The sequence below is a fragment of the Littorina saxatilis genome, linkage group LG1 (genome assembly GCF_037325665.1).
Source record: "Littorina saxatilis isolate snail1 linkage group LG1, US_GU_Lsax_2.0, whole genome shotgun sequence".
NCBI classification, from domain to species: Eukaryota; Metazoa; Mollusca; class Gastropoda; order Littorinimorpha; family Littorinidae; genus Littorina; species Littorina saxatilis.
The window spans coordinates 80,727,638-80,749,449 of record NC_090245.1 but is presented as its reverse complement, the minus strand read 5'-3'; the positions used below and the strand labels follow the sequence as shown (position 1 = coordinate 80,749,449).

Here is a 21,812-nt window from a genome sequence, read left to right as displayed (position 1 = left end):
TTTGCTGAGGACAAGTCGTCAATTTTCCTTCGTCGGCGATGGCTTTCGCATAAGGATTCGACAAGGGGTTCTGGACGGTTTTGGTCACTGTTGACGAACAGAGGCTGGTCCAGGGAGGAAGCGGACTTTGCTTCCATTGAGAGTACAATCATAGGCTTTTGAGGTAATAAATCATTATTTAACGCTGTTGATGAGTCTGTGTTGTGGAATGAAATACTCTCTGTTGTTCTTTCCAGGTTAGCGCATAATTTACTCTCTGTGACGCTAAAATACTAATCTGTATATGGTTTTTGCAGATAGGGAGAGAAGGACGGAAAATGACTGTTTTGTTGTTGTAAAAAGTCCATTTTGTGCAGGCCCACGTGCTCGATGAGATATTTAAAGATGACATGTTTTAAGGTGGTGGGTGAGGGGTAGCTGACATGTTTAGTGCACCGATGCTTTCTGTTTGCAGCCTTCGTTCGTTCGATTCGTTTCGTTTCGCTTCGTTCGCCTCGCTTCGTTACGTTCCTGTAACATCTGCACGGCTGACTCTGGCGGGAACTGTTGAGGCTACGCTAACCAGGAGACCGGCTAACCAGGAGACCGGCTAACCAGCGGACCGGCTAACCGGCAGCGGACCGGCTAACCAGCGAACCGACTAACCAGCATACCGGCTAAGCAGCAGCAGCAGAGATAAAGCTAAGTGCACCATGTCGTACGCACCCCGTTGACCACCGTTGTCTTTTCGTATCTATGATTTCATTGGAGTAGTGACAACGTGGGGTGTGTGACACCTGCACGAACTAGGGCTTTTCGGACAGAACATTCTCATTTAACTATATTTACACGGGTTCAGCGTGTTCCTATAATTTTCTACATACTACTGGCATTTTGTCAGTGAACACTGGTTTTTTACGTGTTGAGAACGTAAAAGGAACATATTTTGAGTGAAGGCTCGAGGGAGGTGGAGAGTTTATACATAAACAGGCGTCTGAAACTTATACTTTTGTTGACTCTATTTAATTGTATGACTGCGAGAGTGGATCGTGGTGTGGTTAGTTAATTAGTAGTAATTAACCGGTTCATAATCACCTTGAGTGATATATTGAAACGTGACACATGGGGGCCAAGCCGGGATTTACTCAGTTAATTTCTGACTGATAAAGACCCACCAATTAAGGATAACTAAGAGCAGATAATCTCGTCAGTGCTCGACTTATTTTCTGCTTGGTGCTACCCTTTTTTGTATAGTTTTGATCATATACCACACCTTAAGCGATTCACATCTTGCAGGAAATGTAAATTGTAATTTGTGAGTTATTGTATGCGCTAACTGTGATTACTTCCCTTTCCTTTGTTTGTGAATCTTTGTTGTTGTACGTTCAGAGTTTTCCGTTGCAGAGAGCTGAGCGGGGTTAACGGATTTGTTGTTCGTTTTACTCAGTTTTCTCTACATTGTTGTTTCGCATTCTGTAACAGGTTACATTTCTACCGTCTTGTTTTACTTGGATTTTTCTCCATATTTTGACTTTGTTGGAATTTTGGGGGGGAAGGGTCCGAGGACTTCTGTCCTAACCAAGGCTGTGGGAGACACTCTGTTTCACCGCAAAAAGCAGCCGATAAAGTAGGCCACGGCTGTGGGAAACACTTTGTTTCACCGCAAAAAGCAGCCATAAAGTAGGCTACGCGATTTGTTCTACACCGTTTGGATTTTTCTTCTGCATTTTCTGGTTGCTGGATTTTTGTATCCACCGCTTTCATCACCGCGTGTTCTAGCTATAGCTGCGTTAGACTTATTTTGGTAATAAAGCTTTGCTAAAACTAACCATGGCTACAGGGGGATCTCCTACGAGGAGAATAACTTTCGAGACTCCTGGGAGCGAGCAACCGACTGAGCGAGACGCACGCGTTAGAGCCCGAAGCGTTCTAAAACGCTTAGAAGTAGAACGGAAGGAAGAATTTGAGCGACTGACAAGAAAAGAAGAACGTGACCGACAGGACAAGAAGGACGAACTTGACAGACAAGAAAGGGAACGACAGGCAGAACGACAGGCTGAACGAGACAGACAGGAAAGGAAAGGAAAGAAGAACGTGACAGACAGGAAAAGAAAGACGAACTTGACAGACAAGAAAGGGAACGACAGGCAGAACGAGACAGACAGGAAAGGAAAGACGAACTTGACAGACAAGAAAGAGAACGAGACAGACAAGAAAAGAAAGACGAGCTTGAGAGACAGGAACGACAGGCCGAGCGTGACAGACAGGAACGGAAAGAGAAAGAGCAGGCGGATCGCGATCTCCAGCTAGAGCTAGCTAGGCTACAGGCCGAGAAGGGTACGCTTACTCAGGCTAGCGCGCCGACGTTTGTTGCCGACCGTACGAGACTGCCGACGTTCGACGATGACAAGGACGAGCTCGACGATTTTTTACGCCGGTTTGAGCGCATTGCATCTGACCAGAAGTGGGAAGAGGCCACGTGGGCTAGCCGCCTTAGCACCTGCTTAAAAGGACGCGCATTACAGCTCTACAATGCTTTGGATGACGACGAGGCGAGAGACTATCAGGCACTTAAGAAGGCGTTACTCCAGCGCTTTAACCTGACTGCTGAAGCCTACAGACGACGTCTGCGTAACAGCAAGAGACTGAGCGGCGAGCTGAGTCATCAGTTTGTGGCACGCCTTAATCTCTACCTGCGGCGCTGGGTGGAGATGGCCGAAAAGGACTGGACCGTCAACGACCTTGCCGACCTCATTGTCATGGAACCACTGATGTCCAGCCTGCGACCTGAGGTGGTGACCTTCGTGCAGGAACACCAGCCAAAGACTACTCAGGAGGCAGCCGACTGGATCAGAGTGCACGAGGACGCCCAGGCGATCTCCGGCAAATCTTCAGGCTCACGGCCAGGAAAATCGGGAAATTCGGGTTCTTCAGGACCCAAGGACGGGAAGGACGATCAGGGACACAAGGGATCGAGTTCCAGATCTGACATCCAGTGTTACTACTGCAACAAGCGGGGCCACGTGAAGAAGGACTGCCACAGGAGACAGGCTGACCAGAAGGGCGTTCACTTTGTTGGCAGTGAGGAGTTAAGGGACGTCACGAGCTCATGCACCATTCCACAACTCTGCGTTCCGTGCTCCAGGAAACATTTCCAGCCCCACTGCAACGTCTACGTTAACGGAGTGAAGGGCGAAGGTCTGCGGGACACAGGGGCAGACATGATAGTGGTTCGGGCGAGTCTAGTTCCAGCTATGGCCTACACAGGAGACAGCATCAGGGTGAGAATGGCCGAGGCATCTCACGCTTACGACTTGAACACGGCAGTGATCAAGGTCGTAACCCCGTTGTTCACGGGGACCATTGTGGCCGTCGTCATGGACGATCCTCCATGCGACCTGCTCATTGGAAACCGGGTTCAGTTTGTGGACGGCGTCACCAGGGAGGTTCCCGTTTATCGGTCTCCCGACGTCATTTCAGTGCTCACGCGGGCACAGGCGGAGCGAGAGGACAAACCTCTCAAACCTCTACCTGCTGCACGAGCTGCCCTGGGGAACGTGACCCCCGCGCTTCTCGCGAAGGCTCAGGCATCTGATCCGACACTAGCGACTCCTCGGGAGCACGCGAAGTCGGGGAAGGTGAAGCTGAGCGGGAAGCATGGGAGGTCAAGGTTCCTCAGGGACAAGAAGTTGCTCTACCGTGAGTTCAGCAACCAAGAAGGTACATTCAAACAGGTTGTCGTGCCTCGCGAGTTTCGCGAGGGTGTCATGGCAACGGCACACGACTCGATTCTGGGAGGTCATCTTGGTACCAAGAAGACCACGGATCGTGTCTGGCGCCACTTTTACTGGCCAGGCATCTGCACGGATGTCCGACGTTTCTGTGCGTCCTGCGATAAGTGCCAGAAGGTGGTTGCCAAAGGAAGGGTGAGGAAGGTCCCCTTGGAGAAGATGCCGCTCATCGACGAACCCTTTCGTCGGGTGGCAGTGGACATCATCGGGCCCATCTTGCCTGCGTCTGAGGACGGAAACAGATACATTTTGACCATGGTGGACTACGCTACTCGATACCCAGAGGCGATTCCTCTGAAATCGATTGAAGCCACGAGAGTAGCTGAGGCTCTGGTTACTATGTGGTCCCGGCTGGGAATTCCATCAGAGGTACTCACCGACAGAGGCACGCAGTTCACGGGAGGAGTGATGGCGGAGGCAGCACGACTGCTATCACTGGAGCAGCACTTCACCACTCCTTACCATGCTCAGTGCAACGGACTGGTGGAAAGGTTCAATGGCACCTTGAAGACCATGCTGAGGAAACTAGCTCAGGAGAAGCCACGCACGTGGGACAGGTACATCCCAGCATTGCTTTTTGCATACCGCGAGGTTCCTCAGGAGAGCTTGGGCTTTTCCCCATTTGAGTTGTTGTACGGCAGACAGGTACGCGGTCCCATGGCTATCCTGCGTCAGGCTTGGACGGACGAAGAAGCCGACGAGGAGGTGCAGACGACAGCGACCTACATCGTAGAACTCAGGAACAGGATTGAAGAGACCTGCAAACTGGCTCAAGAGAACCTGGGAAGAGCAGCACAGCGTTACGCGCGAGGATTCGACCGCAAGGCACGGCCGCGCAGCTTCAAGATTGGAGAACGGGTGTTGCTACTTCTACCTGTCAAACACAACAAGCTACAACTGCAGTGGCAAGGACCTTTTGAGGTGACAGCGAGGGTGGGCCAGAACGACTACAGGATCATGATGCACGGGAAAGCACGCCTGTACCACGCCAACCTGCTGCGCGCCTACATAGAGAGGACTGCCTACGGGGAGAAGAACAAAGACCAGAAGAACAAAGACAAGAAGACAGAGAAGGTTGCAGTTATCAGGGGTGAAACGAGGGGTTGCTCGTTCTTGAGGACGACCTTTCTGTCTGGAAACAGACCATCAACCTCTGCAATATCTTCAGGTTGCAAGGTTGGCAAACGCCAGACTTATGCGCTGGGCGTTGATTCTCCAACCGTACCAATTCACGGTACGCGTCATTCCGGGCGCCAACAATGTTGGAGCTGACTTTCTCTCTCGGGCTGTAGAGGAGAACATGACTGTGAGCGAAACCGAGGTTTCGTCTTGAAGAGGGGAGGTGTGTCACGATCGGGTGACAGAGACCAAGAAAGTGTCACTCAGTGGAGTGCCTGTTCTTGGTCGTGTATGATAGAAAGCGCCTGTGCGTGATATTGGGTTACAGCAGAGTTTGCTGACGGTGCTCTACGAGCACGGATGTTTTGTATCGCACGAGTTTTACAGTGGAGGTTTCTGCTGTCATAGCTAGGGCTGACGGTTTTTCGCTGACAGCGCACACGGGATTTTCACGGATTGAGTTTCTCGTGTCTTTTTCTGCTTGGGAGGCAGAATTGTGTATAGCTGGACTGGGTTTTGGGACAAGGTCAGTCACGTGTATTTGGCTAGGTGGTCTGTCAGAGACTCAAGGACGGCACACTTGACACCCAGCGGCAGAAGGGGAAGGATCGTATACACAGTTTCTAGAGTATGATGGTTTTTCACCGAGTATTATATTCGGCACTCTAGGGGAACTTCCACTAGTTTTTCCTTTCTCCCTGCCACGTATTTTGCTGAGGACAAGTCGTCAATTTTCCTTCGTCGGCGATGGCTTTCGCATAAGGATTCGACAAGGGGTTCTGGACGGTTTTGGTCACTGTTGACGAACAGAGGCTGGTCCAGGGAGGAAGCGGACTTTGCTTCCATTGAGAGTACAATCATAGGCTTTTGAGGTAATAAATCATTATTTAACGCTGTTGATGAGTCTGTGTTGTGGAATGAAATACTCTCTGTTGTTCTTTCCAGGTTAGCGCATAATTTACTCTCTGTGACGCTAAAATACTAATCTGTATATGGTTTTTGCAGATAGGGAGAGAAGGACGGAAAATGACTGTTTTGTTGTTGTAAAAAGTCCATTTTGTGCAGGCCCACGTGCTCGATGAGATATTTAAAGATGACATGTTTTAAGGTGGTGGGTGAGGGGTAGCTCTACGAGCACGGATGTTTTGTATCGCACGAGTTTTACAGTGGAGGTTTCTGCTGTCATAGCTAGGGCTGACGGTTTTTCGCTGACAGCGCACACGGGATTTTCACGGATTGAGTTTCTCGTGTCTTTTTCTGCTTGGGAGGCAGAATTGTGTATAGCTGGACTGGGTTTTGGGACAAGGTCAGTCACGTGTATTTGGCTAGGTGGTCTGTCAGAGACTCAAGGACGGCACACTTGACACCCAGCGGCAGAAGGGGAAGGATCGTATACACAGTTTCTAGAGTATGATGGTTTTTCACCGAGTATTATATTCGGCACTCTAGGGGAACTTCCACTAGTTTTTCCTTTCTCCCTGCCACGTATTTTGCTGAGGACAAGTCGTCAATTTTCCTTCGTCGGCGATGGCTTTCGCATAAGGATTCGACAAGGGGTTCTGGACGGTTTTGGTCACTGTTGACGAACAGAGGCTGGTCCAGGGAGGAAGCGGACTTTGCTTCCATTGAGAGTACAATCATAGGCTTTTGAGGTAATAAATCATTATTTAACGCTGTTGATGAGTCTGTGTTGTGGAATGAAATACTCTCTGTTGTTCTTTCCAGGTTAGCGCATAATTTACTCTCTGTGACGCTAAAATACTAATCTGTATATGGTTTTTGCAGATAGGGAGAGAAGGACGGAAAATGACTGTTTTGTTGTTGTAAAAAGTCCATTTTGTGCAGGCCCACGTGCTCGATGAGATATTTAAAGATGACATGTTTTAAGGTGGTGGGTGAGGGGTAGCTGACATGTTTAGTGCACCGATGCTTTCTGTTTGCAGCCTTCGTTCGTTCGATTCGTTTCGTTTCGCTTCGTTCGCCTCGCTTCGTTACGTTCCTGTAACATCTGCACGGCTGACTCTGGCGGGAACTGTTGAGGCTACGCTAACCAGGAGACCGGCTAACCAGGAGACCGGCTAACCAGCGGACCGGCTAACCGGCAGCGGACCGGCTAACCAGCGAACCGACTAACCAGCATACCGGCTAAGCAGCAGCAGCAGAGATAAAGCTAAGTGCACCATGTCGTACGCACCCCGTTGACCACCGTTGTCTTTTCGTATCTATGATTTCATTGGAGTAGTGACAACGTGGGGTGTGTGACACCTGCACGAACTAGGGCTTTTCGGACAGAACATTCTCATTTAACTATATTTACACGGGTTCAGCGTGTTCCTATAATTTTCTACATACTACTGGCATTTTGTCAGTGAACACTGGTTTTTTACGTGTTGAGAACGTAAAAGGAACATATTTTGAGTGAAGGCTCGAGGGAGGTGGAGAGTTTATACATAAACAGGCGTCTGAAACTTATACTTTTGTTGACTCTATTTAATTGTATGACTGCGAGAGTGGATCGTGGTGTGGTTAGTTAATTAGTAGTAATTAACCGGTTCATAATCACCTTGAGTGATATATTGAAACGTGACACCAACCGAAGCATCATAATGATCAACCGAGGGATGTCCAGCAGAACCGACGTCCGATGAGGCAATTTGAGCCGAAACCGGAAATGGTTGTGAAAAATTTCCGGAAACCGGAAACCCGTGGATTGAACCACCATCCGGCTGTCCAATGCCAGCGGAAATGCTGGGAAAGGAAGCGGAAGTAGCCTGAGCAAGGCTAGCGGAAGCCGCAACAGCGGAACCGGAAGCCACAGGCTGATGAATGACTCCCGCCAGCAGCGAAGTGCTAACGGCGGAAGTCAAACCTCTCCTGCCACCGGAAGCCGCCCCGACGCCAACGGTGGGAGCGGAACCAGCAGAGGACTGTATAGCATGAGCATCGACCAGCCCCAATAAATTGGAACCGGAAGATCCTGTAACCTGTCTGCCAGCAGCCGCCCCGACTGGAATTGCGGGGGCGGAACTAACAGACACATGCCCTTCACATCCCATGCCCAGGACCGTGAAAACGGAGCCAGGTTGGTCTGTGGGAAAACCCTTACGGTCAGTGTGCAATTCCGCCGAAACGGAAACCGACTTAAAAGGCTTGCGTACTTCGCCAAGAACACCCGTAGGTGCTGATGTCCTAGACTCAGACAAAAACTTGTCAAAAGATGAGTCCGACATATCCAACACCGTCGTTGGATCTGCCACCACGCCAGCGGACGTGACCGTAGCAGACGGTTCAGAGCGAACCCGCGCAAGCGAGGAAACATTAGTAACACCCGAAGGACGAGACAGAGCAGCATGTTGGGCTATTTGTCTTTCCGACGAGATCAACTCATGCACTTCTGTTTTGAAAGACGATAAAATCGCTAGCAAATCAGTCTTAGACAAAGATGAATCTGCGCTAGGCGCTTGAACTTTAGTGGAAGGAGCCGAAAGAGAAACGGATGGTTTGTCAATCGCAACTGAAAACGATTCATCATTCGCCGGGTTGAAAACAGAGACAGAAACGTTATCCGCCGGTGGAATTTTCTGAGTTCGAGACGGAGTGGTGGTAGCCACCTTAACTTTGGATTGGGGCGCTTTGCCTGATTGAGAACTAGGAGAGCAAGCCTGTCTGGTCGAACTCCGAGTTCTTTCTCTCTCCTTATCTTTCGGTTTGTCCGCCATATTGGATGACAAAGCTGAACCAAAACATAAGACGCAAAACGTTCCAAAAAGCTAATAAATCGCGTCTCGGTAATAAAAAGAAAGATCTCACCCAATACTTGGAGTAGTGAAGGAGACAACGAAAGCGTAACCAAGGTCCGATGGTCAAACACCGACGTGAATACCAGCAGATAGAAAATTGACGAGTGCAACACACGTCTTGCTCCGTGCGTTGAAGAAGAAGGAATGAGTATTACCGGTGTACGGCTTGCGCATGCGCGGGCGCCGGTAGGGGAGATAACTACCGTGACCCATGCCTTATATGGCGGGTGGGTGTTTTTCTTTAGAGTTATCTCCCCATGTAACCATGTAAGAGTGCTTCAATGTCTTAGCAACCAAACGAAGTTATTGCTATCTATGTGAGTTGAGTAAGAATATGTAATTTAATTCAGTTTTTAGAACCATTTTTGCCTCCCCCATTTATTTTTTCGGCGGACACTTTTGCTTTTTCGGCGGGAAAAAAAAATTATTTCGGCGGAAATTTGCTTTTTGGCGGACAATTCCCATGCCTGAAGAAAAGACTTTTTTTTTTAAATTTCATGAGAATGCAGGAAAATAAAATGCCCATTAGAGAGTATCTGCAGAGCCACTTTTTAATGTAGACAATATTTTCTGACCCATTTTGGGACTGCTACACGGAGTGCCAGGATACCATTAGATAAATGACACAAGACTTTCATGCTGGAAGATCACAAAAGCAGCCATGCCCATACTGACATGGCAATAGGTGTCAGCTTTGATGATAGCTACCAATCTACTTATACAGAATCACATACACCATTCTCTGTTTCAAGACATCAACAGACACGCACAGAGGCATACACATCTGCATGCATGAACCCAGTAACCAAAATAAAAAAAAACAAGAATTGTAGGTTATTCGAACGTTTAACTATGGACAAAACAAAACGTTACATTTACATTACATCGCCCCAGTGGTCTTTTAAGTATGATACAAATAACGCACTTATCTCAAAATAGTTGAATTTGGCATGCAAGATGCCAGCATGCCCAATTTTGAGATAAGATTGTTGTCTGTCTGTCAACTTAAAAGACCACTGGGTCGACGTACTGTAAATGTAAGGCCAAAAAAAAAATAGGTCTGTTTACGGTAACCCGACCGACCCTAGTTTTTAGGCCCGACCCTAATCTTTTTTTTGGATCGTCTGAAAAAAAATAATAAAACGCATCCAAAATAGAGCTGTTTGCGCTCAAACAGCAGACGACAGAAGGGAGGTAAGCTCAAAGTACTGTTTATAGTTATGTTGGGCAAAAACAGGGATTGATGAGAAGAAATGAACTGTGAAACATCATAGAGAGGGGGAAAAAAAAAAAAAAAAAAAAAAAAAAAAAGAAGAAAAAAAAAGGAAAAAAAAAAAGCCGACCTACCGACCCTATTTTTTCACCCTATGTTACCGTAAACAGACCTTTTTTTTTTTTGGCCTAACGTTTTGTTTTGTCAATATTTAAGCGCTCCAATAACCTACCATTCTTGTTTGATTCTGAATTTTGGAACGTTAGCAGTCTTTCTGTTTTTGGATGTCAGTAACCAAGCTTACAGAGGGTGCTGGATTGTAAGGCCTTCTTCCACCAGCTTTGAAATCTCTGCGCTCCATGGCAAAGGTGCATGCTTGATCACATTCAGCACAGCACAGCACTTTTCCTGTAACCACATAAACCAGAAAATGAGAGCTAAGATAAATGATTGCACACAAAAGAGAAACTGAGGCATATCTTTGTCCACTAGCCGGCAGCTCGGGCCTTTAGAATTTTATCTGTGAGACATGAAACACACAACAAGAGGGTGTGTGTGTTAAGACTTGAAAATACAAAATTATCACAGGTTAAAAGTCGTTTGTTCATTTCAATGCTTCTTATTCTCTCCGGTGCCAGGAGGCTGTTTTTACTTAATACTCTTACTTACTGTTGTCAATATTTAGAGCACTTTTTCCCATTGTTTCTTGGATCTAGGTACATAATCGTATGACGCAAAAGGAATATCAACACAGCAAATGTAACAAACTGTAAAAGGTGAAAAACAGAAAAGTAAAATCTGTCTCTCTGACCTTTGGGTTGTAGATGAAGGTCACAATGGCCAGGACTTTATCCTCCCACGCTGACTGGCCTGTGTACGACCTCATGTGACCCAGACGCTCAAGTAAATCCTGTCACAAAAACAATCACAGTTCAGCTGAAATTGCTTTTCAAGACCTCCAAAAATTCCAGAAAATCAGGTCTTAAAAAGGACTCTTTAAACTGCAATAAATTGACAGAGGTTATGATCAGAAAATCTGAAAAACATCAAAGTTTTAAAATATGGGAAGTCTTAAATTGGAGGGTCTCAAAAGGGGGATCCACTGTAACGGGTCTTCATCTCAAAAACAGCAAGACTTAGAATATGCAAGAAAAAAAGGACGAAAAATTATAAACAAAATAAATAAAGGTGACATTCATACAAGATGAGAACTCTCTGAGCAGTCAAGTGGAAATTTTGAATGAACAAAATGTAGCTGTTGTTTCAGCTTTAAAACCTGTGACCATCATCAGCGGTGCATTTTGCTGCAGATCAAAATAAAGTAATAACAGCTTATGCTTTTGACATCTACAGACCTGGGAACCCCTGTTTTGCACTTGGAGCATTCTCAAAGAAACTTGGCGTACTTTCAGAAAAATGAGTGTACTCCACACAGCATTCAAACATCCAAAATACTGGTTCGGCTTCAAGATGCGCTTGTGGAGAAAAGTAGTCTAGGAATATTTTTAATCGTATTTTTTTTCCACCGACCCTACTGATCGTATTTTAGACAATCAAGCGTAAAAATTCGTCGAAATCGTATGGATTCCCAGGTCTGCATCTATGATCCCTACAAAACTAAGCACAGCATTTAATCGAAGACACTGTATGAAGGCACGGTGAGACCCCAACTTGAATACGGAGCCCCAGCCTGGTCAAGCGCTTGCAAATCCAACCTGCAAGCCCTGGACAAAGTCCAGAATCAAGCACTCCGTATCCTGACAGGAGCAATGAGGTCAACTCCAATCAAGACCATGGAGTCCCTGACAGGAGTCCAACCGTTGATCACTCGAAGAGACACAAAGACACTCATCCAAGCAGAGAAATACAAAAGCCTACCAAAGCACCCAATGAACAGCAGAATGGAAAAACCTATCAGGAACAGGCTGAAACGCTCAAGCTTTGTGCACCAAAGCAGAAGCCTCAAGCGACAGTACCTACCCCACCTGCCGGAAAGCACTCTGCCGCTCGATGCCACAGGAACATGCCCAACACCTTGGGAAGCCAACCAGAGGGTCCTCGAGATCAACACAACTGTGAAAGGCGTGACATCACGGGACATGAGTGACACCAGTAAGAAAGCGCTTACCCTGGCCATGATTGCAGACCACTACCCTGAAGAAGCGTGGATCCACGCCTACACTGATGGGTCAGCCACTGATGCTGTGAGAGATGGAGGAGCCGGCGTTCTTGTTCGGTACCCAGAGGGAGAGGCAAAAACAGCGAGCATTCCCACAGGTTTGCACTGCACCAACTATAGTGCAGAAGTACAGGCCTTGAGGACAGCAGCCACAATAGTTGACGGATCAGACCATGACTGTCCTCAGGTCGTCTTTCTGACAGACGCAATGTCAGCACTCCAAGCTCTGTCTGCCAACAAGGAAACTGAGCTCAACAACGCCCTCCAACAGGTTGCTCAGAACCGAAGGGTCGTGCTTCAGTGGGTGCCAGCTCATTGTGACATAGCAGGAAACGAGGCTGCAGACAAACTTGCCAAGGAAGGTGCCTCAAAGGAACAGTTCACGTCCCAGCTGCAGTACAAGGAAAAAAAGACAATCATCAAAAACAAGAGGAAAACCAGAGCGGAGAAAGATGACTACCACCTGCTCCAACGTGAAGAACAAGTCGTCCTACTCAGACTCCGCACTGGACATAACAGACTAAACCATCATATGGCCACAAAGCTGAAGCTAGTTCCCTCCCCCCTATGTCCGTGTGGCAAGAATCAGACAGCAGAGCACATCCTGCAGGCTTGTCCATACCACAGTGCTCTGAGGGACACCACCTGGCCAGAGGAGACAGCGCTACAAAAGAAGCTATACGGCCCCAGAGAGGACTTGGAGAGGACAGCACGTTTCGCCCTGCAGTCCGGACTGACGATCTAACAGCGAACGACAAGAAGAAGAAGCATTTAATCGGAGAGCATAATTTGTGACAAAAGGGAAAATGAACAGTAATAACCTTGATGTAAGTGGCCAGGATGTTGTCCTGATCCAAACCATGCGCCCGCATGTAGGGGGTGATGTATTTCTCCAGCGTGGGTTTGATCATTTCCACCATCACCACCTGATCAAGCATGCGAAACGCCAGCGTCTCTTTTGTTTCCTGTGTGACAATGGACCAAGGATTTAATACATATTTTATACAATAATAATAAAAACAACGATGAAAACAACAAAAATGTTGGTATAGTAAAAAGAAGTTCAAACCACATTTTCCCATGTAAACAATTCAGAATGTTTCCCTTTACGCTTTTTGTTCCATTTAATGTGAAATAATTTATTTATCACCTGAACTTTAAAGGCACAGTAAACCTCCCGTAAACCATCACGGATACTGTCAGGCTTTTATACACAGTACAAACACCCTTTCATTTAAACACTCACCGCTTGAGAACATCCTAGGTGCCCTCCGTAAAGAGCGAGCAATTTTCAAAGAATTTATAAATGCGTGGTTTATCTTACCCCTGAGCCATCGTGAACCCGTGTGATCCAGTTTCCCTTTTTCACAATGTAGTCGTCAGTTAGTAATTTGAATGCGACTCGATGTGAGCTTATCTGCAATAGCACGTTATTATATACCTCTGACTATGCACGAAACAAACGGCTGTGGTTCACAAGAACTCTAGCGATGGCTTTTGACTGTTCAGAGGAACTGGCGATAGGCATAAACCGTCGTCTGCTACGAGAACCAAGACCTTGCGTGACCCTGCTTCTGGGCTTTTTTTTTCTCCAAACTTTCAAAACTTCAAATTGTACTGATCTTGTCTTGATGAAAAAAGAATTCTTTTATGATTTAAGAATGTTTGTGTAACAAGCTGTCAATTTATTATTTAGATTTAAAAAGTTAGGTCTAGCGCCAAAACACACCAAAGTCCGATTGTCTACTGAGACAATCCACAAAATTAATTCTTTAAAAATTGCTCGCTCTTTACGTAGGTACCTACGATGTTCCGTTTGGTGAGCGTTCAAATGGAAGGGTGTTTGTACTGTGTGTAAAAGCCTGACAGTACCTGTGATGGTTTACGGGAGGCGTACTGTGCCTTTAAGTTCACACACATGTATGCACGCTTGCATTCACATGCTTTTATATAAACGCACAAGCACATACACCCAAAATACGCTAGAACGATTCCTTTTGCAAAATCTATGATCCAAGACGGCACTCTGTTATGAAACTTTTTTCTTTCCTTCATCACATTGTGAATCATGCATCTACATTTGGTCGTGGTGGAAACCAAGACCAACGCACCTGCTGGAACTGCTTGGCAGAGAGACGCAGGTTGTATTTCAGCAGGTCCTGCAGCTGGTGCAGCATGGACAGGGTGCTGCACAGCGGCTCCAGCAGAGAAAACACATCTATCTGGGTCTGAAACAAAAGTGGTTGATGCAATGGTGCTGGTACATTGCTCCGGCAGAGAAAACACATCTATCTGGATCTGAAACAAAAGTGGTTGATGCAATGGTGCTGGTACATTGCTCCGGCAGAGAAAACACATCTATCTGGATCTGAAACAAAAGTGGTTGATGCAATGGTGCTGGTACATTGCTCCGGCAGAGAAAACACATCTATCTGGATCTGAAACAAAAGTGGTTGATGCAATGGTGCTGGTACATTGCTCCGGCAGAGAAAACACATCTATCTGGATCTGAAACAAAAGTGGTTGATGCAATGGTGCTGGTACATTGCTCCGGCAGAGAAAACACATCTATCTGGATCTGAAACAAAAGTGGTTGATGCAATGGTGCTGGTACATTGCTCCGGCAGAGAAAACACATCTATCTGGATCTGAAACAAAAGTGGTTGATGCAATGGTGCTGGTACATTGCTCCGGCAGAGAAAACACATCTATCTGGATCTGAAACAAAAGTGGTTGATGCAATGTTGCTGGTATGCTGAAGGCAGAAGTTGCTTCCTTGTCATTTCTTTTGATGGGATGGTACTGGTACACTTTATTAATTACATGCCGAAGGCAAAAGTTCCTTCTTTGTCATTTGTTATTATGTGCTGCAACAGACACCCTTTTTTTTAATGAATGAACTGTTATGAGGACCATCACCAACTGTTTCTTTCTCGCAATCCATGTTGTCTACCTGTTGCATGTTAGCAATGATCTACATGTAATGAAGCGTTAACTTTTACAGAAAAGCTATTACAATGAGATCTTTCCTTTCCAAAGAATGACATTTGACTGGTAACAACACTAACATGTAATGAAGCAAGAGCCCCTACTCTATGTTTTTAGAACATGCCCTACTGTGTACAATGACATGTTTACAAAGGTCACCAACTGTCAAGCAGAGAAGGCCATACGGATAACCAATCATCCATGTAAATTCACGATACCTTAGTGGCTGTTTCAACAGCAGTGTCATTGGTGGTGGTGAAGTTGACCTCTGTGATGTCGCTGATGCAGCTGGTGATGCCTTCCAGGAAGGTGATTGCACTCTGCGGCCACCCATCCTGATAGCAAATACACACAATCGTTTTTGTTCACTTGGTCTGAGAACTGATGCATATGTGTCTTTGTGCAGATCAAAAATTGCTAACATCAACATAACTTCATTCACCCGAGCACAGATGAGAAGCTTCCATGGGTGAAGTGCAAGTATGTGTTCACGCTTAGTAGTGCAAATTTAATTTTGTATCTTTGTAACTTAATACTGTTTGTTCAGCTGCTGTTAAACAGACACAAACACAGACACAGACACAAGATTACCTTTTCCACAAGTTCCATGTTTCCTGCTCTTTGTATTGCCCACTGTACCACGTCACCCTAGGACAAAAAAAGAAAACACATATTCTGAGGACCATGAGCAATTACTCTGGCTCATAACCAAGCACCCCAACCTGTATTACAAAATGACGCCAAGAAAAAATATGTGATTCTCTGAACATCTCTATTAATTTTTTTTTACCCCCGATCCTAGAACTTTTTGGACCCTTGAAATTCAAACAAAAACTAAATTGACAAAACTCGATTTTGCAGGCTTTACAAGGAAAGGTACTCTTCTCCGACATCCAGCGGAAAAGCTTGCACGATTTCCGGCCAATGAAAAGCCACATGCACCTGATTTGCCTTGTCAACACATTTTTTTTGTTTTTTTTGTTTTTTGATTAGCATGGATCCCCACCTCAAACATATTTAGTAACATCAACTCTGATTTGGGTGCCAAGAGAACAAAAAAGTACATGTATGGAAAATGCTGAATTCTAATTCAACACTGAGCACTGTATTTGTAGATTTAATATGCTTTAGTTCTCTGACCTTATCCACAGATCAATCAATCAATCAATCAATATGAGGCTTATATCGCGCGTATTCCGTGGGTACAGTTCTAAGCGCAGGGATTTTTTATTTTTTAAATTTTTTTTTAATGCAATTAATATCGCGCACATATTCAAGGCGCAGGGATTTATTTATGCCGTGTGAGATCAGTCCAAGCTCCCTTTTCTAAACTCAGTTCAATGTAGGGGAACACCTGTGTCAGCCAAGGAAGGTGTCTGAAGAGGGTGACAGTGCCGTTGCTCAAACAGAAGTCAAAGCAGCATGCACAACCAACAGAACAATACCTTTTATCAATCATACAAATAAATCCAGCATTCAAAATGCTCACCCTATGGAGTCGGTCTGTACATTCATCCCACAGATTCAAGTGGGAGGGTGCACTAAGTGCATGTTAAAGGCTGTTGACATCTGTAATTATCTTAAGTAATTATCTTAAGTAAAGGTCCTCACAAACAGGAACGCATCTTCAACCCCCGGGGGCACTCACCATAGCCTGGGGCAGAAATCTGGCAATGTAGGGCAGTAGATCATCCTGCAGCCACCCCATAATGTTTGCCCCAATCAGCCTCTGTGGCACAGCCTGAAGGATCTGCTGTGTTACTTCCAATGTGACTTTTTCTCTCCACTCTTTCTGGAGAATGCATGAATGGAGAGACATGATGATTTTCCAGGAAATTCTAGAGAAATAACTGGCAGTTTCTATTCACATGATTGACAAAATGATCACTAATAAAAATAACAAGAAGGGCAAAGCCCATACGACTCACATGCTTTACACATTTTTCCTACCAAAATACATGTGACCTTGACCCAAGGTCAAGGTCATTCAAGGTCATGCAACACAAAGCTGTTAATTCAAGACATAGGAAGTACAATGGTGCTTATTGGCTCTTTCTACAATGAGATATGGTCACTTTTAGTGGTTCACTACCTTATTTTGGTCACATTTCATAAGGGTCAAAGTGACCTTGACCTTGATCATATGTGACCAAATGTGTCTCATGATGAAAGCATAACATGTGCCCCACATAATTTTTAAGTTTGAAACAGTTATCTTCCATAGTTCAGGGTCAAGGTCACTTCAAAATATGTATACAATCCAACTTTGAAGAGCTCCTGTGACCTTGAACTTGAAGCAAGGTAAACCAAACTGGTATCAAAAGATGGGGCTTACTTTGCCCTATATATCATATATAGGTGAGGTATTGAATCTCAAAAACTTCAGAGAAAATGTGAAAAATGTGAAAAATAGCTGTTTTTTAGGCAACATTTATGGCCCCTGCGACCTTGACCTTGAAGCAAGGTCAAGATGCTATGTATGTTTTTTGGGGCCTTGTCATCATACACCATCTTGCCAAATTTGGTACTGATAGACTGAATAGTGTCCAAGAAATATCCAACGTTAAAGTTTTCCGGACGGACGGACGGACGTCCGGACGGACGGACGGACGTCCGGACGGACGGACGGACGGACGGACGGACGACTCGGGTGAGTACATAGACTCACTTTTGCTTCGCATGTGAGTCAAAAACGGTAGTCTGCAGATGCACCACAAAAACATGCATATATATGTGGACAACAGACTTAATAAGCCAACAATGCCTTCATTAATAATGTGAATTGCATTACCAACACAAATTTCAAGCAAAGTTCTTGCCTACTTGGAAATATAAGAAGAATACACAACACAGATAAAGGCAAGCCTCGACTTATACACAAGCACAGACACACTCATAACTCTTTCAATCAAACAAAATTGTAGTTGCACTAGCAAGGACAAAAATCATCTATGCACTATGCATCAAGACAGTATCACTCACTGAATGGCGTCTCCACAAAAGAATGGCAATGTGGGGCTGATGTTCCGTCATCTTGCGACACACCATGTGCACAAGGTTAGCCTGCTGAAATATGATCCAGCCGCTGGCACTGCACACATCAAGAAATGTCACACTGAATGTCAAAGTGTCTTTCAATTAAATAAAAGGTTAATACTATGTGTTCACATCACTCTTTTCTTGTTTTCTGAATCAGTATAGTCATGCATTGGTTATAGTTTAAACACGCAAGCATTTAGTAGTGATTTACATGGCATTTGATTTGTGACAAAAGCAAAAAAACAAATTTCAATGTTGAAGAAATGAATAAGTAAGAAGAATAGCGTAGACCGTGAAGGAGAAAATCAGTTAAACTTGACTGACACAAAAATAAACAAGAATGGAAGCTAAAAGTCATCAACAACATTTTTATTACAGCCGGAAAACGCATGAAATAAATTAGTTCACAAATCTGATCACAAACTTGAATGCTACTCCTGTCCCAGCTATTTGTTACCTGAACTCCTCAACCCCAAATGCCAGCTTGTATGTCATCAGACGGTTTTGCAGGGCCAGTACCTACACACAGAACCAGAGTTATTAGCTGCAATTTCGCAAGAATAAATACTTGTCTTGAAGGGGTACTGTTAAAAAGTCAGAATAAAATGTCATCTAAAGCGATAATATTATTTTCAGAGTTGAACAAATACATGCAGCTACATTGGCAGAATTAAAAATAACACACACACACCCTTCCCCCAAAACACACACAAGTACATATTGCACCAATATCATGGGTGAAAGTATGAGGCTGGCATTTCGGATTTCTGTCAATTGACGCACTACTTTCACCCATGCAACTTCAAACGTACAAAAGAATCTCTTTTCAAAAAGACACAAATCTCAACAACAGATTTTATTATCACCTTGGTCTGCAAAGCTTGCTGCTTTTCATCTGTGGTAGCCGAAGAGAGCTGAAAAGAGATTGCATACATGTGGTTCAACAGTAATACAAATTTCCACAGATACCTCTGCTGAAAAGCCACCCATATAAATGACAGATGGTATCATGAAGAAACCGCAAAGTTCTCTAAAAATTTTTTAAAAAAAGGTAACCCCCCCCCTCCCTTAAAAAAAAAGGAAAACAAATTTCAGAAGGTTCTTCAATATCAAATCTTCAAACATAATTTCAGTAATTCATATGGAGCAAAGTAATTGCTGTCATAGAGGGCAAAATATCAAACAGTGAAAATGTACTTCAGCACACACACACAAAATCTAAATTATTATTAGATGCATTAATTTAACAAGAAGAGCAAACGCTCGATCGAGTCACTTTCGCAGTTCTGAATATTATATGAGGCATCAGATGGACAGGAAGAAATTGCTATTCACAACACAATGAGTCACGTTCACATAAAATTTGAGCCCGGTCACTTTTATAGTTTCCGAGAAAAGCCCAACGTTAAGTTGTGTGTTGCCGAACAGAAAAGGCTAGTTATCTCCCTTGTTTTTCTGATAACGTTCGTAAAAGGCTACAGATGTAAATACTTTGATGTAAAGAATAATCCTACAAAGTTTCAATCACATCCGATGAACTTTGTCAAAGATATAAAATGTCTAATTTTTCCTTTGACGCTGACCTGTGACCTTGAAAAAGGTCAAAGGTCAACGAAACCATCGTTAAAGTGTAGAGGTCATTGGAGGTCACGACTAAACAAAATATGAGCCCGATCGCTTTGATAGTTTCCGAGAAAAGTCCAACGTTAAGGTGGTGTCTACGGACGGCCGGCCGGACGGCCGGCCGGACGGTCGGCCGGCCGGCCGGCCGGACAGACTAACACTGACCGATTACATAGTCACTTTTTCTCAAGTGACTCAAAAATACATCTAATTTCTCACACTGTACCATTTTGCACCATACCAAGATCCCAGGGGTCACCAGGATCAACACCCACAATTTCAAACAAATCTCATTGTTTAATCCCGAACGCAAGCCAATAATTAATACCCAATCCCATGCTTACGCAATCCTTTTTTTCTGGGTGTTTACACTTATTGGTCTGACTGTACAATTTCTACGCTTTTTGCATTTTTTTTGGTGAGATCATTCCCTGCATTTTCATTGACATTAAAGTTGCTTGGATTGTATTGATGAGTTTTAAACTACGGAATTATTTTAATTGAGATGCATACACAGTCTATCAAAGAAAGAAAAATAAAAACATTTTACATTATTAATTTTCATCTAAGATAGCCTTCTGCTGGAAGAGCATAACTAGAATGAACCAAATGAGCACAGACTTTGGTGTGACAGAGTTGCAGAAGTTTCCAGGTGTCCGAGAAAGTCGGCAATGCAGCTCTCATGCAGTTCTCGGCTATAAGCTGACTGTCCTGTGAGCATGAAGCAGAGAAATGAATAACTCACTTAACAAACTAACAGAAAATAAGCAAATATAGGGTTTTTGTTTTTTTCACTGTCAACTTAACTCAGAAAATCTGGAACACTTTTCATTCAACAGATCTGAATTCATTGCAATAGAGAAAGACTTGACAGTAACACAAATGCACGCGCTTGCCCCCAACAACACACATACATTTTCTACAAAATGTAAAAAGAAATAGTCCAGGCTTCGTCGAAGATTGCTTGCATGACCAAAGTTTCAATCAATATGATAAAAAAAAGAAGGTGTGACAGTGCAACTTCAACTTTCACTAGGATATCATACACAGGAACGCTCATGTAAAGTTTCAGTAGTTTTCACACACCCACACATGCACGCGCACACACGATTCCCAGTCAATGTTAAAACATTTAGTCAAACCTTGACTAAAATAATGTAAAAAAGGGAAGTGATGGACAAACAAAAAAAGACCAAAGGCAAAGTAACACACACACAAGTCTCCAATCAATCAACCAACCATTCACACAAACAATTCAGACGCGCCATTTCTTTTCTATCTTAATACAAAAGATCAACTTTAACCTTGATTCTGTCGACGCTGGTCCAAAGTTGAGTCAGCATGGCCGCCACCTTGTTTTCTTCATAACACACGATGCTCCAGGGCGACAATTGATCCAGTAGCTGGTTCATCTGTGCCTTGTACACAAGCTGTGTGGGGAATAAATAATACTTTTACTCTAAAACAAGACATAACAAATTACAAATAAAAACACAAGCAGATGAAAACGCACCGCTGATTTTGTTTTCATTACCTCGTTCATCTAGCTGAAAGAATTTAAATACAAAAACCTCTGCATCTATCTGAAAGAGCTGAAATACAAAAACCTCTGCATCTAATCTGAAACAAATACACAAAGCTCTGCATATAGCTGAAAGAGCTGAAATGAAATACACAAACCTCTGCATCTAGCTGAAACAGGTTAAATGAAATACACAAACGTCTGCATCTAGCTGAAATGAAATACACAAACCTCTGCGTCTAGCGGAAAGAGCTGATATGAAATACACAAACCTCTGCATCTAGTTGAAACAGGTCAAATGAAATACACAAACCTCTGCGTCTAGCTGAAAGAGCTGAGCAAACTGCAGGGCCTCCTCAAAGCGCTTCTTGTGCAAGATGCGTTGCAGACGTGTCTCCGGGTTGGTCTCCATCAGACAGCGAAGCCGCACTGAGGACACCTTGCCTGCAGCTCTAGGATAAGCATACATTACACATTTTTAGTTGATAATTGCTGTATCAGACCTGTTTACCCCCCAAAATGAAAATCAGGAATGCAGCTGGTACTTTTCCGTAATTTG

General features: G+C 44.4%; 1 protein-coding gene across 1 annotated transcript in view; it reads right to left on the bottom strand.

Annotated features, from left to right (window-relative positions):
• LOC138981183 (kinetochore-associated protein 1-like) overlaps window positions 1–21,812 on the bottom strand; it is a 107,756-nt gene that overhangs the window by 70,355 nt on the left and 15,589 nt on the right. Inside the window, exons 13-25 of the mRNA XM_070354020.1 lie at window positions 21,567–21,705; window positions 21,036–21,161; window positions 20,353–20,442; window positions 18,975–19,022; window positions 18,566–18,627; window positions 18,052–18,160; window positions 16,718–16,861; window positions 15,661–15,717; window positions 15,288–15,404; window positions 14,193–14,309; window positions 12,903–13,046; window positions 10,714–10,812; window positions 10,207–10,310 (exon numbers count right to left, since the gene is read on the bottom strand). Of these exons, the coding sequence (XP_070210121.1) occupies window positions 10,207–10,310; window positions 10,714–10,812; window positions 12,903–13,046; window positions 14,193–14,309; window positions 15,288–15,404; window positions 15,661–15,717; window positions 16,718–16,861; window positions 18,052–18,160; window positions 18,566–18,627; window positions 18,975–19,022; window positions 20,353–20,442; window positions 21,036–21,161; window positions 21,567–21,705 (1,356 nt within the window). The remainder of the gene's footprint in view (window positions 1–10,206; window positions 10,311–10,713; window positions 10,813–12,902; window positions 13,047–14,192; window positions 14,310–15,287; window positions 15,405–15,660; window positions 15,718–16,717; window positions 16,862–18,051; window positions 18,161–18,565; window positions 18,628–18,974; window positions 19,023–20,352; window positions 20,443–21,035; window positions 21,162–21,566; window positions 21,706–21,812) is intronic.